Source organism: Schistocerca piceifrons, chromosome 1 (genome assembly GCF_021461385.2).
Source record: "Schistocerca piceifrons isolate TAMUIC-IGC-003096 chromosome 1, iqSchPice1.1, whole genome shotgun sequence".
NCBI classification, from domain to species: domain Eukaryota; kingdom Metazoa; phylum Arthropoda; class Insecta; order Orthoptera; family Acrididae; genus Schistocerca; species Schistocerca piceifrons.
The window spans coordinates 1,210,287,085-1,210,306,050 of record NC_060138.1 but is presented as its reverse complement, the minus strand read 5'-3'; the positions used below and the strand labels follow the sequence as shown (position 1 = coordinate 1,210,306,050).

The 18,966-nt window shown below is 38.7% G+C and overlaps 1 protein-coding gene across 1 annotated transcript in view; it reads left to right on the top strand.

The window, feature by feature from the left end:
* LOC124779432 (transformation/transcription domain-associated protein) overlaps nt 1-18,966 on the top strand; it is a 453,680-nt gene that overhangs the window by 121,059 nt on the left and 313,655 nt on the right. Inside the window, exons 13-16 of the mRNA XM_047253711.1 lie at nt 108-253; nt 2,306-2,530; nt 5,906-6,216; nt 11,842-11,981. Of these exons, the coding sequence (XP_047109667.1) occupies nt 108-253; nt 2,306-2,530; nt 5,906-6,216; nt 11,842-11,981 (822 nt within the window). The remainder of the gene's footprint in view (nt 1-107; nt 254-2,305; nt 2,531-5,905; nt 6,217-11,841; nt 11,982-18,966) is intronic.

Genomic DNA, 18,966 nt, shown 5'->3' with positions numbered 1-18,966 from the left:
TATTTTTTATATCTTGTGATACGGTAAACATTCTGCATATTATTTTAAATAAAAATTTGTCGGTAAACCCACTCATAATAAAACATCGTTACACTCATTTTCTACAGGGAAGCTACCAACAGAAAAGGAGGAAAAGAAGTTCGGGTTTCCTCAGACACAGGGCAGTAACTACACAGTAACAGACTGCCGTGCCCTTGTGAAAACTTTGGTGTGTGGTGCAAAGACGATTACATGGGGCTGTGCTGCTTGCAAGGTAAGTGAGGTTTGTTTGGTTATTACAGTTTTGAGTAAGAGGCTGATGCACACAAAATTTCCATAGCTCTTGTAGTCATTTCATCGGGTGATGATACATGCACCGTCCTTTAGATGTGCTCGTTGCTCAGACTGCAATAAAGAATATTGTTATATCCAACTTCACAGGTTCACTATTAAGCGCTGTACATTTTAGTTCCAGTAGAAAAGCTGTAATTTATAGAGAACAGAAAGGAATTTAGTTGTTGTCTATACACTCTCAATTTTAGATCTCAAAAAGGCTGAAGTCTGAGCCAGAAATACATGGAAATGGAAACGAAGTCCCATTCTTCTTGACAGAGCGAGACACACACCGCCATACTAGGCAAGGTCCTAATGGAGGTGGTTTTCCGTTGCATTCCTCCGGACCATAATGGAGATGGATGATGATGATGACACACCACCAACCAGTCATCTCGGAGCAGGTGAAAATCCCTAACCCCGCCTGGAATCGAACCCGCGACCCTGTGCTCGGGAATCGAGAACGCTACCACGAGCCCATGAGCTGCAGACCCAGAAAGACTTATGATGCTGCAAATATTAAAAAAGTGCTGAGTCCCAAACAATTTAACCAATGCAATAAAAAGCTTATAACAGTCTAAGCACGTTGGAATTACAAGCATAGCTTGAGAAGTTCTCGGAATCGTCATGAGACAATGAGAGTTGTTCACATGATATTCGTTGGACCATTGCCGATAAACACGTGCCATGTCAGTGCTCTTTGAAGAGAGCTGTGACGGTGACAGGGCTCTTTTGTTGTTCCTGCGTAGTGATTTGCGAAGATGTAAAAAATCGCAAAGTAAGGTATCAAAGCAAAGGACATTCATGCCGATTTCCAGAATACACTGGGGGACTGTGCTCCTTCATATTCAACTGTTGCCAAGTGGAGAAATGAATTTAAATTTGGTCAGGAGAGCTTAGATGATGATCCGCACAGTGGTCAGCCAAAATGTGTCACTACTCCATAAATCATTGCAAAAGTGCACAAAATGGTCATGGAGGATCGCCGATTGAAAGTGTGTGAAATTGCTCATTCTTGCCAGATGTCATATGAAAAGGTATATTAAATTTTAACTGAAGAATTAGAAATGAAAAAATTATCTGCCTGATGGGTGCCGCAACTCTTGACGCTGGATAAAAAACGCATGCCATCGCCATCTCAGAATTATACGAACTAAGGTATGAATTGTTGCCACACCTGCCTTATTCACCTGATATGGCTCCATCAGTCTTCCATCTCTTCCCAAAACTGAAAATTTTTCTTGGTGGACAAAGATTCACTTCAAACGAAGAATTGATAGCTGGAGTTGACAACTATTTTGCGGGACTGGAGGAAACTCATTTTTGAGGTGGGATCAAGGCACTGAAACATTGTTGAACCAGTGCATTAATCTACAAGGAGACTACTTTGAAAAATAAAAAAAAGTTTCAGTGATGTAAGTACTTTTTTTCTGTTCTGTTCGGAGAACTTTTCAAACCATCCTCATAAATTAGACCATGGAAAGTACACATACATCTTAGAAATTAATCATGAGAATGTAATTAGATAGATGAAAAAATCTGCTCACCAAGTGGCGGCAGAACACACACATAAAAGAAGGTTGTAATTAGGCAAGCTTTTGGAGCCAGTGGCTCCTACAGGCAGAAGTGTTGAAGGGAAAGGAAGAGGGGCGAAGGAAAAGGTCTGGAGAGGTCTAGGAAAAGGGGTAGATTTTGGGAAAGTCACACAGAACTGCGGGTCAGGGGAGACTTACCGCACGGGATGAGAAGAAAAGACTGATTGTTGGGGTGTGCTTCTGGCGAGATTTGAAAACCTGAGTAGCATTCCAGTGATACAGCATTTTTTTTAAAACTTGCTGGTACAGTGCATGTTCATTGTAATCAGTCAGTGAAATTGTTTTGTATTACAGAAGTATTTAGTATAAAGTATGTAGGCACAACTGACAAAATTGTTTTTTCAAAACATCTGAAGCAAAGTGATTGAAGTCTAATTCTTGTAATTTTTTTTCTTCAGGTTCCAACCATTGAAGGATCAACACAAGGAAAACTATTTCATCCAAAAGAAACACTAATGTTTATACGTCTTGTTAAGTGGGGGATGAAGGCTCTCGATATATACACTCTTAGTGCAAACCCCATGTTACCGGGCCTCATTTTGCCTGCTGTTCAGAGGAATGCTGCTAACCAAACTGTTCGCTCAAAAGAAGAAAAAGAAGTGTTGGAACATTTCTCAGGAGTTGTAAGTATTTATGTGTTCACTTATAACTCCAAATAACTAAACTGTGTGATATAATTAGCGTTCTAGTGTACTGTATGGTAAGTTTTCTTCACATTCCATCGACAGATGGATCGTGGGAATAATGAGTTTTCATAAGCTTATTTACAAGCAGGGGCTATTATGAGTGTGATATGTGTGCCACTTAAGATTAAGAAAGTTTATTTCATGCTCTTGCATATCAGACAAGCATGCCAACTGATCACATTGTCTTTGCTGTACTGAATGAAAAGCATTTTGAACATTTAGAAACACTGAATCCAATTATCTGCATTTGTAACTCTTAGATACTTCATGTAGAAGATTAAGCAAAAAGCTGTTTCAATAACCAAGTGAGTTTTAACTAACATCTAATTGTAATGTATTTTGTCTTGCTGTGCAACTGATTGACTGCAAATGCCATTTCTTAAGCAGTACTCTCATATTGGGTGAACATAAACAGTGGTTTCTTTGTGTGTTTCTTTCTTAAATAAAATGTGTTTGTCTGAGAAATGAGATGGCCTTATAATATGAAGGATTGAATGTGTAAACTTTCATATAGTTTAATAGCCCCTCACAACCATTGCATCTTATAAGCAGTAACACAAAATAAATGAATATTTGTCCCTCTTTTTGTTTGATCTCACTGTGATTCAATAGCAGCATATGAGGGGTGTGAGAAAAGTAATGAGACTGATTTTTTATCCATCAAAGATTTCTTTTGTTCAAGTAACAATATTGTCCCCTTCACAGCAGTTCCCTTGAACAGCTATAAAATGGCAATGTCATTGTTCCAAGTCTTGAGAGCATATTGGAAGTCTTCAAATGGTTGACTTGGTCATTCACATTCTTTTGAACATTGTCCAGAGTACCAAAATGAAGTCCTTCTAAGATATTTTTCAATTTCGGGAAAAGAAAAAAAGATCAGATCAGACGAACGAGGGGCTGTGGATCAACAGAAATGCTTTTTGAGGTAAAAAATTTCGTGATGGAAGTGACCATCTGATATAGGGCATTATCATGATGCAGCATCCACTTGCGTGCAACATTTGGTCTCACAAGATTCCCCCATTTCCTGAGCCTTTCTAGGACATATTTGTAAAACACCTCGTTGACAGTTTGTTGTGGAGTAACAAATTCTTTGTGCCCAATACCCGTACTGTAAAAAAAGCAAATCAGCATGTTTTTATCATCAGTTTGCTCATTCGGGCTTTTTTTTCTGAGATGATGTCTGAAGTGTGCCACTCCTCGCTTTGGCGCTTTGTCTCACAATTGTATTAAAACAATCCAGGGGTCGTCACCTGTGTGGTAATTGGCAATCTTTTCAAGATGATCAATACCCAAGTTTCTTCAATTGTTCTTTTCCTCAGGTGTGAAGTTTTTTGGCACCATTTTGGCACAGACCCTTTGCATGTGCAAAACGTTGGTCAAACTTTGATGTATGGTGAACGTGTTTAAGTTCAACAGGTCACCCATCATCCTTTTGTTAAATGCCGGTCTTATCTTTACAAAAGCATGCACACATTTGACGTTTTCATCAGTCTTTGAATTTGAAGGTCTCACTGAATTAGGTTCATCTTCAACATGTTCTCAGCCTTCAAAAATGATTTGTACCAGCAAAAAATTTGAGCTCTTGATAATAAATGTACCCAAGAGGGCTATTTCAATTTTTCAAGGGTCATACTAACGGATTCCCAAAGTTTCACGCAAAACTTGACAGCCTAACGTTGATCTATATTCTGCTGTTCCTTTTTGTAACACTTCACTGTTGACAATATTCCCAAAATTGACGAATTCCTGGGAATTTATGATTTAATTAGCAAGCTAGCTCAAAAAATGGCTAAATCAAACTCAAAAACTGGAATATATTTTAAGATAAAATTATAATTAAATAAAATTCTTTGGAATTTATAATTTTAAAAACAAAATTGAAATGTAACAATATTAGAAAAGGAAAGTTGCTATTCACCAAATAGCAGAGATGCTCAGTCACGATAAGCACAACAAAAAGGTTCACACAGTTATAGCTTTCAGCCATTAAAGCCTGTGCAGCAATACACACACACACACACACACACACACACACACACACACACACACACACTCAAGCAAACGCAACTGCCACACACGAATACAGCATCTTTACCTTCCAAATTCAATCTTTTTGTAATTTCCCTAGTCACTGTCACTCTCAATGTCCATTAAATCATCTTGATCCTTCTCTTCTTCTACACATCCAAATCCAAAAAAAATCGTTGTCATCGTTACAGTTACTTCACTTTATCTCCTCTATTCAGTCAGAGCTTGATAAGATTTCAAATTCGTACACAGATTGACAACTTGCTTTAAATGTTCATAAACATAAAATTTTGCACTTCACAAAATGAAGAAACGTAGTCTCCTATGACTATAATACCAATGAGTCAATGTTGGAATTTTTATGTTATATCTCGCTTTATTAAAACCTAATAAGTTAAACAGTTCTATTTTCACAAAGTGGTAAAATGCCCACTTTGCCCGACAAAAGCAGGCAAGGTGGCTACTTAGTTTTAAAGTAAAAAGTAAGGGGTAAAAATCTCTTTTAACAAAGAACAGAGTATATTTCAGTGTGAAACATGGTTTGAATTACATTTTCGACAAATAAAAGTCGAACTTCGTTCGCAAACTCATGTACAGAATTCATAATCTTGAGGGAGCACCAACTGGCATATAACCCACTGTACCCGGCCATCCAGATTTAGGTTTTCCGTGACTTCCCTGAATCACTCTAGGCAAATGCCACGATGCTTCATTTGTAAAGTCATATGTCTACAATCCACAGAAATTATTATAACTCCGAAGAGTGGCACAGCAGACAGGTTAGACTTCATGGAGTGAATGGCTCTCTAGGGAGAATAAGTTAATTTCCTGCCCCATGCCACCACCCCAAGAACCCCAATGACCACTTCACATGCCATGGCCACTTTGCACAGCTCTTCCTTACAGGTAACACCAAATCGAGCACCTTGTTAAAGAGATGTTTGGGAAGGACTAACATTAATGCCAATATTTGGTATGGGTGTTTTATTCAGTGCATATTTGTGGATCTTTAAGTTATAATGCAGAATATAACATAATGTATTGTGTTACAGCACTAAGAATCTTCCATAAACATAGTATATTTGTAACAAGCAGAATACATTTAAAGTAATCAATACCTGCAGTGTGGGCTAGAAAATTAACTTTGTGACAAAAAAAATCTTTAATATGTGTAATCATGTGTGATTTTATTTGCATTAAATTTTGAGCAGCTTAGACCTATAACAATGACACACTTGTATTTGGTGAAATCAGAAGTTAATTATTTATTCCTGTTTTCAGTTCTCTATGATGAATCCCCTAACATTTAATGAAGTGTTCTCAACGACAATAGAATTTGTAGTGGATCGAATCTACAAGAATTCAGCACTACAAGTTGTGGCAAACTCTTTTCTTGCAAATCCAACCACATCACCTGTGTTTGCCACTGTTCTTCTTGAGTATCTCTTGAAAAGAATGGAAGAGATGGGAAATGGCATGGAGAAGAGCAACTTGTACTTGAAACTTTTCAAGTTGGTGTTTGGTAGCGTTTCTTTGTTTCCAGAGGAGAACAAACACATGCTCAGACCCCACCTGCATAAGATTGTTAACAGGTACGTTCATGATTTGTTGTTATTGGTTTACCCTTTTCTATTTTGTTCCCTTCTTGTTGCCTCTCATTATCAGATACTAGAACTCCACACCATTCTGCTTTGTGCTTATTTATTGGTCAGTCCTTCAGATAATGAATATACATTTTGATCCTCCTTTCAGATGAGCAATATATCACTATTGTCTTGAGCTGAATTCCAGCCTAAATTGACAAATCCAGGATATATTAAATTTTATATATTATTCTGTTGTATAGATTTACTGTTCTATGTGTAACAAAAGAAAAACCCTACAACAAAGCCCTGGTATGATTACAAATGATTAGCAGTACTTACATTTAATTTATGTAAATTTGTAAGAGTTCCTTAATTGTGAATTGTGGTTTATTTGTCTCATAACGTACATAATCTAAATCGTTTGATTCAGGTACAGGAGACATGTCAAACTGTGGTAAAATTTCACCTTGAACAGAGAACAGCTGATGTTAACAAATAGAATAATAATAATAATAATAATAATAATAATAGTAATAGTAATAATAATACAATTTGTATGTGGCTGAGGGACTGTGTCAGCTTTCAGACAACACCACATACAAAGTTTGCCAAGGTAATCCCATTCCTGATGTCCAGGTGGAGCTTCAAGGAGTCCTCAGAACCTTAGGCCCCCTACAAAACCTTTCACCTGACTCCATCAACCTCCTGACCCCCCCGACATCCCGCACCCCTACCTTCTTCCTAAAATTCACAAACCCAATCATCCCGGCCGCTCCATTGTAGCTGGTTACCAAGCCCCCACAGAACGTATCTCTGCCTACGTAGATCAACACCTTCAACCCATTACATGCAGTCTCCCATCGTTCATCAAAGACACCAACCACTTTCTCGAACGCCTGGAATCCTTACCCAGTCTGTTACCCCCGGAAACCACCCTTGTAACCATTGATGCCACTTCCTTATACACAAATATTCCGCACGTCCAGGGCCTCGCTGCGATGGAGCACTTCCTTTCACGCCGATCACCTGCCACCCTACCTAAAACCTCTTTCCTCATTACCTTAGCCAGCTTCATCCTGACCCACAACTTCTTCACTTTTGAAGGCCAGACATACCAACAATTAAAGGGAACAGCCATGGGTACCAGGATGGCCCCCTCGTACGCCAACCTATTCATGGGTCGCTTAGAGGAAGCCTTCTTGGTTACCCAGGCCTGCAAACCCAATGTTTGGTACAGATTTATTGATGACATCTTCATGATCTGGACTCACAATGAAGAAGAACTCCAGAATTTCCTCTCCAACCTCAACTCCTTTGGTTCCATCAGATTCATCTGGCCCTACTCTAAATCCCATGCCACTTTCCTTGATGTTGACCTCCATCTGTCCAATGGCCAGCTTCACACGTCTGTCCACATCAAACCCACCAACAAGCAACAGTACCTCCATTATGACAGTTGCCACCCATTCAACATCAAACGGTCCCTTCCCTAAAGCCTAGGTCTTCGTGGCAAACGAATCTGCTCCAGTCCGGAATACCTGAACCATTACACCAACAACCTGAAAACAGCTTTCGCATCCCGCAACTACCCTCCCGACCTGGTACAGAAGCAAATAACCAGAGCCACTTCCTCATCCCCTCAAACCCAGAAACTCCCACAGAAGAACCACAAAAGTGCCCCACTTGTGACAGGATACTTTCCGGGACTGGATCAGACTCTGAATGTGGCTCTCCAGCAGGCATATGACTTCCTCAAATCCTGCCCTGAAATGAGATCCATCCTTCATGAAATCCTCCCCACTCCACCAAGAGTGTCTTTCCGCCTTCCACCTAACCTTCGTAACCTCTTAGTTCATCTCTATGAAATCCCCAAACCACCTTCCCTACCCTCTGGCTCCTACTCTTGTAACTGCCCCCGGTGTAAAACCTGTCCCATGCACCCTCCCACCACCACCTACTCCAGTCCTGTAACCCGGAAGGTGTACACGATCAAAGGCAGAGCCACGTGTGAAAGCACCCACGTGATTTACCAACTGACCTGCCTACACTGTGAAGCTTTCTCTGTGGGAATGACCAGCAACAAACTGTCCATTCGCATGAATGGACACAGGCAGACAGTGTTTGTTGGTAATGAGGATCACCCTGTGGCTAAACATGCCTTGGTGCACGGCCAGCACATCTTGGCACAGTGTTACACCGTCTGGGTTATCTGGACACTTCCCACTAACACCAACCTGTCAGAATTCCGGAGATGGGAACTTGGCCCTTCAGTATATCCTCTCTTCTTGTTATCCGCCAGGCCTCAACCTCCGCTAATTTCAAGTTGCCGCCACTCATACCTCACCTGTCTTTCAACAACATCTTTGCCTCTTTACTTCTGCCTCGACTGACATCTCTGCCCAAACTCTTTGCCTTTACAAATGTCTGCTTGTGTCTGTATGTGCGGATGGATATGTGTGTGTGTGTGTGAGAGTATATACCTGTCCTTTTTTCCCCCTAAGGTAAGTCTTTCTGCTCCCGGGATTGGAATGACTCCTTACCCTCTCACTTAAAACCCACATCCTTTTGTCTTTCCCTCTCCTTCCCTCTTTCCTGATGAGGCAACGGTTTGTTGCGAAAGCTTGAATTTTGTGTGTGTGTTAGTGTTTGTGTGTCTATCGACCTGCGAGCGCTTTTGTTTGGTAAGTCTCATCATCTTTGTTTTTAGATATACATACATACATACAATAAAATCTAACACTTAATTACCCCCTCGTTCAAATTATCATTTCATCCTCCATGAATTATGTTTTGAATAATAGCATTTCTCCAACAGAATCTGCTGTTGCCTTTCCCCCCCCCCATATGAAATATGCTTTTGCCCATTACCTTGTCCTATATTGTCATCCCCATGTACTGTGGAGTTGATGCATGTAAATTCAACTGGTGTGTGGGTAGCGTAAAATTATTTTATTTCTTGTGTGTTATATGTGTGGTTAAAAGGATTCCCCTCAAATAATTTTTGTCTACTGTATAGGAAGATTATAATTTCACAAATGTATATGAAGGGGCAGTTAGGATCTGTAATTTCCAAAATAACGGATGACAAGACTCTGTTTGCTGTGCTGTAGGCATGTATCAGACAATTTTCTTTTTCAATTTCAGTATTCGAGATACACAACTTGGACTTCCCCAGAAAATTATCCCATATCTAATGACAGATTCAAAATAACTATGATAAGCAATTTTTTATGTACTCAAGTCAGTGGAATTTGCTAGCATTTGCATTGCAAATGCAAAAGTGCATAGTTTATTTGATGGGAGGTCAATATGTGTATTCCTGCTTAAGTTCTTGTCCACATTTAGTTCCAGGAATTTGACCATGTCAGCTTCTTTTATAGGTTGATTGCTATGTCGTATTTTAAATTCCGTACATTTTGAATGTTTGGTTTTGAAATGTACCATATGGGTTTTTGCAATGTTCAGTTCCAACCCATTTAACTGGAACCAGTTTTCTAAGGTACTCAGTGTGCTTACAATGGAGCTCGGAATTTTTTCTGCATCATCATGTTCAATTAAAACAGAAGTATTGTCTGCAAACACAACTGATGGGGAATTTATATTTATGGGCAAGTCATTTATGTAGAATAGGGACAGGATTGACCCCAAAAATGGAGCCTCGAGGCACACCTTGTGATACTGCACTCCATTTAGAATAATAATTCACTGCCTCTGAGGTATGGTTACCCTTTGTTTTCTGTTGTGAAAGTGTGATGTTAGTCAGTTTAGAGCATTGTCCTTAATTCCATATTTGTCTGATTTGTAGATAAACACGTCATGGTTCACAGAGTCAAATGGTTTTGTGAGACCATAGAAGATACCTGGCAGCTTTACTCCTCTGATCCATGATTTGCCTATCTTTTCAATAAAGTTATTTACTGCATCTAGTGTGTTTTTTCCTGGCTGAAATCCAAATTGGTTACTTATGATAATATTTTTTCAATAAAATTTTTGATCTGGTTTGCAGCTACTTTCTCTAACACTTCTGACCGGACTGGAAGAATAGAAATAGACCGATAGTTTCCCATGTCTTCCCTCGACCCTTTCTTGAATAGAGGTCTGACTTCACCAGACTTCAAAACAGTGGGAAAGCATCCCTGTTCAAAAGACTAGTTGAATACTTTAGTGTGTATCCCATCCCACCCAGCAGAGTTTTTATTCTTTAATGATAATATAACATTTTCCACATCCTTTATTGTGACTTTTTAAGAATCCTTAAGATACTCAGCTCTGTGGTGGATTCCAAAGGGATTTACTTTACTGTGATTCTCTGCTACATCAACATCTGACTTTGCCACATTTATGACAAATTAATTGAAACACACTGATATTTGAGCCGGGTTTACAATAAAGCTTTTATCTACTTTAATCCTAGATATTTCATTATTTCTAACTCTTAGCACCTAACTATGATTTGACAACAGACCACACTACTTTTATTTTGCTTTTATGTTGTGCAATGAACTTCTTGTTTGCTGTTTGTTTGGCTGCCTTCACAACCTTTTTAAATATAGCTTTATAATGATGAACATACTTAGTAAAACATCTGTTTTTGTTATATATCAGTTCATTGTGGAGTTCCCTCTTCCTGGCACTAGATATTTTTATACCCTGGGTTATCCATTTAAGTTTATTGGTCATTTTGTTGCATATCGTTCTAAGCAGAAAATGTTCATTAAATATTTCAAGAAAGCTACTTAAAAATTGTTAAAGTTGCTATTACTTGAAATACAGCCGTTGTAAGGCCATTCGACCTCTCTTAACTTATTTCTAAATGTAATTGAATTTTTTTCATTGAAGTTCCTTTTCACATGGCTTTTGTTAAATGAAATTTCTTAGTTTTTGGTAGTTTTGTGGTCAGAGATTCCTAAATCTATGCAAAATTTATAAAGATCTTCAAATACATAATTTGTTAGAATATTATCTACACAGGTAGCTGACTGTGCATTTACTCTAGTGGGTTGCATGACATGTATTTTGAAGCCAAAGTTTTTTATTAAGTCAGTGAATGTGGACACGCCATTGCTGTCAGCTGTAATATTAATATTGAAGTCAGCATCTGTTACTATCTTTTTCCTTTTTTCAAGAGAAAAGGAAATAATCTGTTCATTCCCATACTGGTGTTGTAGTAAACTGAAACACATTAGTATCACGTGGCTGTCATTGGTAAAGAAGTACAACTACTGTAAGAATGAGGCATTGTGCAAAGTTTTGCAAGTTAGCTCCATATTGACTGTACCCCTGAACCTAGGGACATATGCAACTGAAAGATTGGTCAATGTATTTGTTTTTACTATAGCCAACTACTGTTGTGTAACGTGGGCCTCATAAAAAGATGACAGGAGAGCACTTCATGAATTCGTATTGTGATCCAGGCAATGTCTGCTGGAAGTAAGAGAGATAACTAAAGGCAGTAGGTGATGTAGTACATAGGATTGAAAGATAGGTGGCTAACTTCCTGCAGAAACTACCACTCTTTCACATTACTTTTTATATGCTATCCATATTTCATGCTTCAAATATGATTTCTTCTCCAGTTGTGAGATAATTTGACATACTGAATGATTTTTTTTCTTTTTATTTTCTATGCAGGTCAATGGAATTAGCGATGACCGCGAAAGAGCCATTTAACTATTTCCTCCTGCTGCGTGCCCTGTTTAGATCGATTGGTGGTGGCAGTCATGACTTACTGTATCAAGAATTTTTACCGCTCCTTCCCAACTTGTTACAAGGTTTGTTATAGTTATAACAGTTTGTTTATTCAATCTGAATATTAGTGTCGCAAAACAAAACACTATGTTTGTAAATGTGGTTAGTTTTTATTGCATGTTAGATAAACGTATTGAAAGAGCAAGAGTTTGACTGTGTGTTTTCTGCTTTGAAGATTTACATTACTTTATTCAGAAGTTTGATCAACTAACTCAGTGTGTAATGTATCACATTCCTCATTGCCCATTTGTCAGTATCAGTTGCTTACAAACACAATGATGCAACATATTATTTCAAATGTTCTAGATAAGCTTGACTGTATTGACTATGGTACTATCATTTACGCTCTTTGGCAGCTCTACTACTATTGAATCATCTCAGCCTACTTTATTGCTTTTGAGGCTTTTGGTGACACATTCCATTTCAGTCTTTGATGATACATCAAAACTTGGGAATCTAGTCCCAAAAAATACAGATATATGGCATTTTCATCTGTAAAATCCAGACTGCAATCTGATACCACGTTTCGGCTGGGCTTGAAAGTTTGATAACAATTGCAGTATCTGTTTTTCCAACAGTGCTAGTCAATCTATTCCAGCAGTGCTTTACTTGTGAGAATACTTTGGCTATATTCTTTCTAGTCATACAAAACCTGCCAAAGTCTTGCTGTTGTTTGGCTGGGTTCCTCTTTTTCTGGTATCTTTTCTGCATCCCAGTGTATTGTCGCAGGGTGTACTGCAGCATCTAGGTAAAGCTGTCATAACCCAAAAAAGGCGATTGGATCACCACAGTGCTTTACTAGGCATAGTCCTACTAGAGGTGATACGCTCTCGCCTTGCATCTGATCTTTGAACTGACTGACCCAGACAGTTGAGGGCCATCCGCAGTTTATCTGGGACTGTGAACCATAATGCAATTTCAAACAATGGAAAATCCAGGATGGAATGTAACAATATTAAGAGAAGGAAAGTTCCTACTCACCATATAGCGGAGATGCTGAGTTGCGATAGGCACAACAAAAAGATACACACAATTATAGCTGTTGGCCATTAAGGCTTTTGTCAGCAACACACACACACACACACACACACACACACACACAACTGGCACACACGTCTGCAGTCTCGGATAACTGAAACCACACATCATCCACCATTGGCAGTGTGGTTTCAGTTATCTGAGACTGCAGACGTGTGCGAGTTGCGCGCGTGTGTGTGTGTGTGTGTGTGTGTGTGTGTGTGTGTGTGTGTGTGTGTGTGTGTGTGTCTATTGCTGACAAAGGCCTTAATGGCCGAAAGCTATAATTGTGTGAATCTTTTTGTTGTGCCTATCGCGACTCAGCATCTCCACTATATGGTGAGTAGCAACTTTCCTTCTCTTAATATTGTTATAATGCAACTTCATTGTTTTTTAAGTTCCCCACTCTGTAATTGGAGTAAATGTTGTATCTTGAATACTGTTCCATTAGTTTGGCTTCAGACTCTTGATTTTAACAGCATCGGTTGGCGGGTAACCTTACTCCCAGGGTACAAATATTGCGGTAATATAGTTCTTAACACTCTGCCTTAGTGACACGTGCCCTATCACACTCCTACTCTCAGGTCTCCACATAACTAGTTCAATAATACCATAAAATGATGAAAAAGGGTTTTTGAAATTAGAAACACTTTATACAATAATCTGTTCATCATAAGAATAAACCTGTAAACAAACACAAATGCGATGATTGGTCAGAAGCCATAGCACATGTACACTGTTGTTGTTACACTCTTGGAAGTGGGTCCTACTTATGTATTAGATATATTATTACTAAGTTATGTTAAATGAAACTTTAAGATATTCAAATGTATTAACAGCCATCAACGTTTTTCTTAATCACGCTTTAGCCACATATTTTTAATTTCAAAAATCGTGTACAGTCCCATGAAAATGGCTGAGGCTGCTTTCTGTTCCTTAGTGAAACAGGTGTGTGGAATACGGTTAATAAGTGCTGAGAAGTAGGCTGTTCTTAATGGTTTTCATAAATTTACTGAGATAATCGGCTTTGAAATTTGCCCAACGACTGTATGTAATACAGTTGATGTACAAACCCATATCGTACACATAGCACAGTTGGTAGCGTAACGGAATGTTAACCAAATGAAGTTAATTGTTCGGTGCTTCAAATCACCCCAATATCATTTTTTTTTCCTTGTTCAATTTATTTTATGAATAATGCAGGTTGTCTTGTTTCTAATTACATATTGAACGCGAAATTCCTGTTTTCATTTTAAATACAGATTCTTAATTATTGACTGTTCATAAAAGTTGCTTAAATTAAGAAAACAGAACTGTTTAATTTTTTAGGGCAAAAATGAAAAACCAAATCCTCTTTATTTGGACTTCGTCCATCGTTTTATACCACAGAGGTAGATAATTATTGTAGAAACATGAAAAATAATCATTTTCACAGCATCGAGCACATCATACAAATGCTGCATTTTTACAATTGCTACTGTACCATTACAATATGAAGCCAACAGAACTGATCTGGAGCCACGTTGTGGGATTTGGCCCAAGAAGTAACAACACTGTTCAGCTGCCAAATGTACTGGAACTAAAGCCTGCAGCTTTTTCTTGTTACTGCCGAACGCTGGCAGGATGTAGAATGACTCGCCATAGAAGAAGAAGAAGAAGAAGAAGAAGAAGAAGAAGAGAAAATGCGGTGCCAGGTTGGCTCTGTAGATTCTGTTGTTGATATGCTCGTTAACAATGTAGCAGGTGAAACCTCCAGAACTGAAATGTATATCTCGGATTCGGGTAAGGAAGGAGCTAAGAGATTACCAGATGACTGACTGTAATTAATACTGTCATTGGCTTCAGTATTCAACAGTATGGTGAAATCCTTGCATTATGCTTGTGCTCACTTAGAAAAATTACCCTATGTTTCAGTTAGAAATTTTCTTCACTCTTGTTTGTCATTAGAGTACTATGTCAGGTGAGACTAAGTGCGTTTCATCTGGTCACCTAAGAAGCGCACATTAGTGCTGGAGTTTCTCCGAATATTATTTCATTCTCTTTAAAAATTAAATGACATTCAAAGCTATATTGTTTCTTTGCTCGTCTCTTTTTTCCGTGTGGACTGCAACTGCTCACTTCATTGCAGCTTAGTTGGACCACTGGCCAGCCAGTGCTGTCAAAGTTTAATGTGCTAGTAAAGCTATTGTCCCACTTTATCACTCAATCTATGTGTATGTAACACAGCATAAAGCGTATCTTTGTGATTATACTTGACGGTGTTAGTCACGGCTTAGCTTTCGCTCTTTTTGAAACAAAGTCCAATGAGATTCGAGCAAACGCGGAAGAATACATGGTGCAATGTTTACATCAGGTTTATTCTTATGATGAACACACTATAGACGCTGAGTTTGTTATACAGAAAAATTTCTTGTGATGTTTTGAAGTTCACTCGTGGCACAGTGGCATCCACATGATTCCATAACTCCCGTAGAGTTACCCATTGCTTTCGGATTCAATGTACTTGCTGTAAAATACTCTGTTTTCTGCTTCTCGTGCAAAGCTAACTCGGATTGAGAAGTACTCATCTGCAGCGTGCTCTGCAGACTCCTCCACACTATACCTGGATGAGGATAAGAAAGTGATTGACATGAATCATAGTTGTACATAATGAGTGTGATGTTGTTGGTTTGCCAGTGTATGTGCCTGCAGTATGGCTGTAGCAGCAGCAGCAATAACAACAGAACTATGCAGTTCCTCACTGACTAGGTTCCTACGCTGGCTTGTACCGTGTGATTTTGAGTTCACTTTATAGAATCATAATATCCTTGTGACTTGCTGAATGCACTCAGGTGATACCTTGTTCCTATTATTTGTATATCTCAACAAAAGCAACTGGAAGCGCACTGTCCTTTACAATAATCAGTGTGATTTATTTTTAGTTGATGTATTTGTTAAGGAAATGGCTGCTGAAATAGATTTGAATCAAAATTTCGTTCATGTAAATACAGTAGTTCACAATATTAAAATAATATAAAATGCTTAACTACTTACCAATCACAGTACATTTGGTATGTCATACTTGTGCAGAGATGTATTCCATAATATAAGATGAGATTTCTTGTGTGCAAAAATGCAGTACACAGCATTCAGTCAAAAATATGAAACACACAACAAAAATGGACAAATTACAGCATAGGTTAAATGGCACTTACTTCAAAATAGCTTTCTAGCTCAACACTGTTGTTACGAGCTCAGGTCTGTGGACGTGTTGTTGGAATTGCCGAAGGATACAATTATATTTCTCGATGTTACTTTCTACACTCACTTCTTTAAGAACTGTTTCCGTGTGATGCACAAGATTACATGAGTTCCACTTTACATAAATCGTCCTGAAATTCCACATTGTGGCATTTCAACCATTCAGCAATGTCACCTTTTTTTCATTGTGGTTGTTCGAGCTTTTTATCTTTAATAACTTAATGGTAAGGGGCACTATCCATTACAATGACAGATGGCTGAGTTAAGTTTTCCAGTAGTTGACTTTAGAACCATTTCAGAAAATTATTGTGGTTCATCGCGTCATAGTAGTTTCTCTTTTTTCTCCAATTTGTAAACATGCAGAGAGGTAGGTAGGAAACCAGATGCAGTTTCAACATGCTAGACAATAATTCTTGCATCCTTTCCAACAGCAGAACTTCCACATGCTATCATTATCAGTCATTTCTTAGATAATGACTGGCGTTTAGCAAGATTTTGTCAAGCCTCACAATGTCTTCAAACAGCTCTTTTAACAGTGTTTCTTAAAAATGGACTACACCATGTTACGATCTACATCTACGTCTACATGGATACTCTGCAAATCACATTTAAGTGCCTGGCAGAGGGTTCATCGAACCACCTTCACAATTCTCTATTATTCCAATCTTGTATAGCATGCGGAAAGAACAAACACCTGTATCTTTCCATACGAGCTCTGATTTCCCTTATTTTATCATGGTGATCGTTTCTCCCTATGTAGGGCTGTGTCAACAAAATATTTGAGCATTTGGAGGAGAACGTTGGTGATTGGAATTTCGTGAAAAGAGTCCATCGCAGCGAAAAACACCTTTCTTTTAATTATCCATAGCCCAAATCCTGTATCATGTCAGTGACACACTCTCCCATATTTCGCGATAATACAAAATGTGCTGCCCTTCTTTGAACTTTTTCGATATACTCTGCCAGTCCTTCGTGGTAAGGATCCCACACCGCACAGCAGTATTCTAAAAGAGGATGGACAAGCGTAGTGTAGGCATTCTCCTTAGTAGATCTGTTACATTTTCTAAGTGTCCTGATAAAAAGCAGGCTTTGGTTAGCCGTCCCCCACAACATTTTCTGTGTGTTCCTTCCAATTTAAGTTGTTCGTAATTCTAATTCCTAGGTGTTTAGTTGAATTTACGGCCTTTAGGTTTGACTGATTTGTCATGTAACCAAAGTTTAACGAGTTCCTTTGAGCACTCATGTGGATGACCTCACACTTTTCGTTATTTAGGGTCAATTGCCAATTTCCACACCCTAAATCATTTTGCAATTTGTATTGGTCTTCTGGTGATGTTATTAGTCGATAAACAACTGTGTCATCTGCAAACAACCCAAGACAGCTGTTCAAATTGTCTCCCAGATCGTTTATATAGATAAGGAACAGCAAAGGGCCTATAACACTACCTTGGGGAATGCCAGAAATCACTTCTGTTTCACTCCATGACTTTCCATCATTACTATGAACTGTAACCTCTCTGACAGGAAATCACAAATCCAGTCACATAACTGAGACGATATTCCATAGCCATGCAATTTCACTACAAGCTGCTTGTGTGGTACAGTGTCAAAAGGCTTCTGGAAATCCATAAATACAGAATTGATATGAAATCTCTCGTCAATAGCAGTCAACACTTCATGCGAATAAAGAGGTAGTTGTTTTTCACAAGAACGATGTTTTCTAAACCCATGTTGACTGTGTGTCAATAGACCGTTTTCTTTGAGGTTATTCATAATGCCACAAATGCTCTGATAACCATTAACAAAGAAATCTTGCTACCAACGAATAACTGCCTTGTTGTTTTTCCTTACAAAATTTGACGATAGTTGTTTATGTATCTTCAAAGTGACTGCAGTTATTTTGTCTAACTTCAGTAGAGGCAGTAGAGTCGCAACATTGTCTCTCTTCTTCTCAAAAGAATCGCACACAGAGCACACTAACTCGTGTCTGAACACTAAAAACATGAACAGATTGTTAAACTTTGCATTTAGCAGCCACACTTTTTTGCACACTTCATCTGCATGCTTCAGACATTCTGCAGTGCAAAAAACTTACCCCACAGGGGAACAAAGCACACAAGGAAGCGGACCACAACTGTTAATGTTTATCAGCCACGAGTATCATCTGCAACTGAGTATAGTAATTGCTAACTGCAGTAGCAGAGAGGTTTGACTATGGTGAACAGAAAAGAAGGTGCAACTACGTGTGTTCTCTGATTGACTATTGTTATTGCGGCAGCCTTGTAAGCAACTGGATGATCCATATAGACTGTCTTGCACCAACCTGCGGGTGCCAAAACACTCCTAAACTGTGAAAATGAGATATCTCTGTGCCATCTGTGGGTTCCGGTCCGGCGGGGATGAATAACGGCAAAATCCAGTATGCAGGAATTGTATTGCTATGTTTACTTTCACGGTTTTTGTCATGTAAAAATCATTGCCATTGGTGAAGGAAACGGTAAGTGCCAAAAGAAATGCTGGACTGACTGAGGACCCAACGACTGAGCTTTGGGTTTTCGGTTTGGGACTTGCCCACTTAGCCATTGCAATTTTCGCTGTAAGGACTGTGCTACTAACTGTCTGTTGAATCTTGGAGGCAATTTCTCTCCAGTTCTTGGATTCAAATTGCAGTTGTTCAGTGTTTCTTTTGAAACACCTCTCATTGATCTTTAATTTTGACAAGGCATATCATTGGCTGAAATTCTTTCTTCT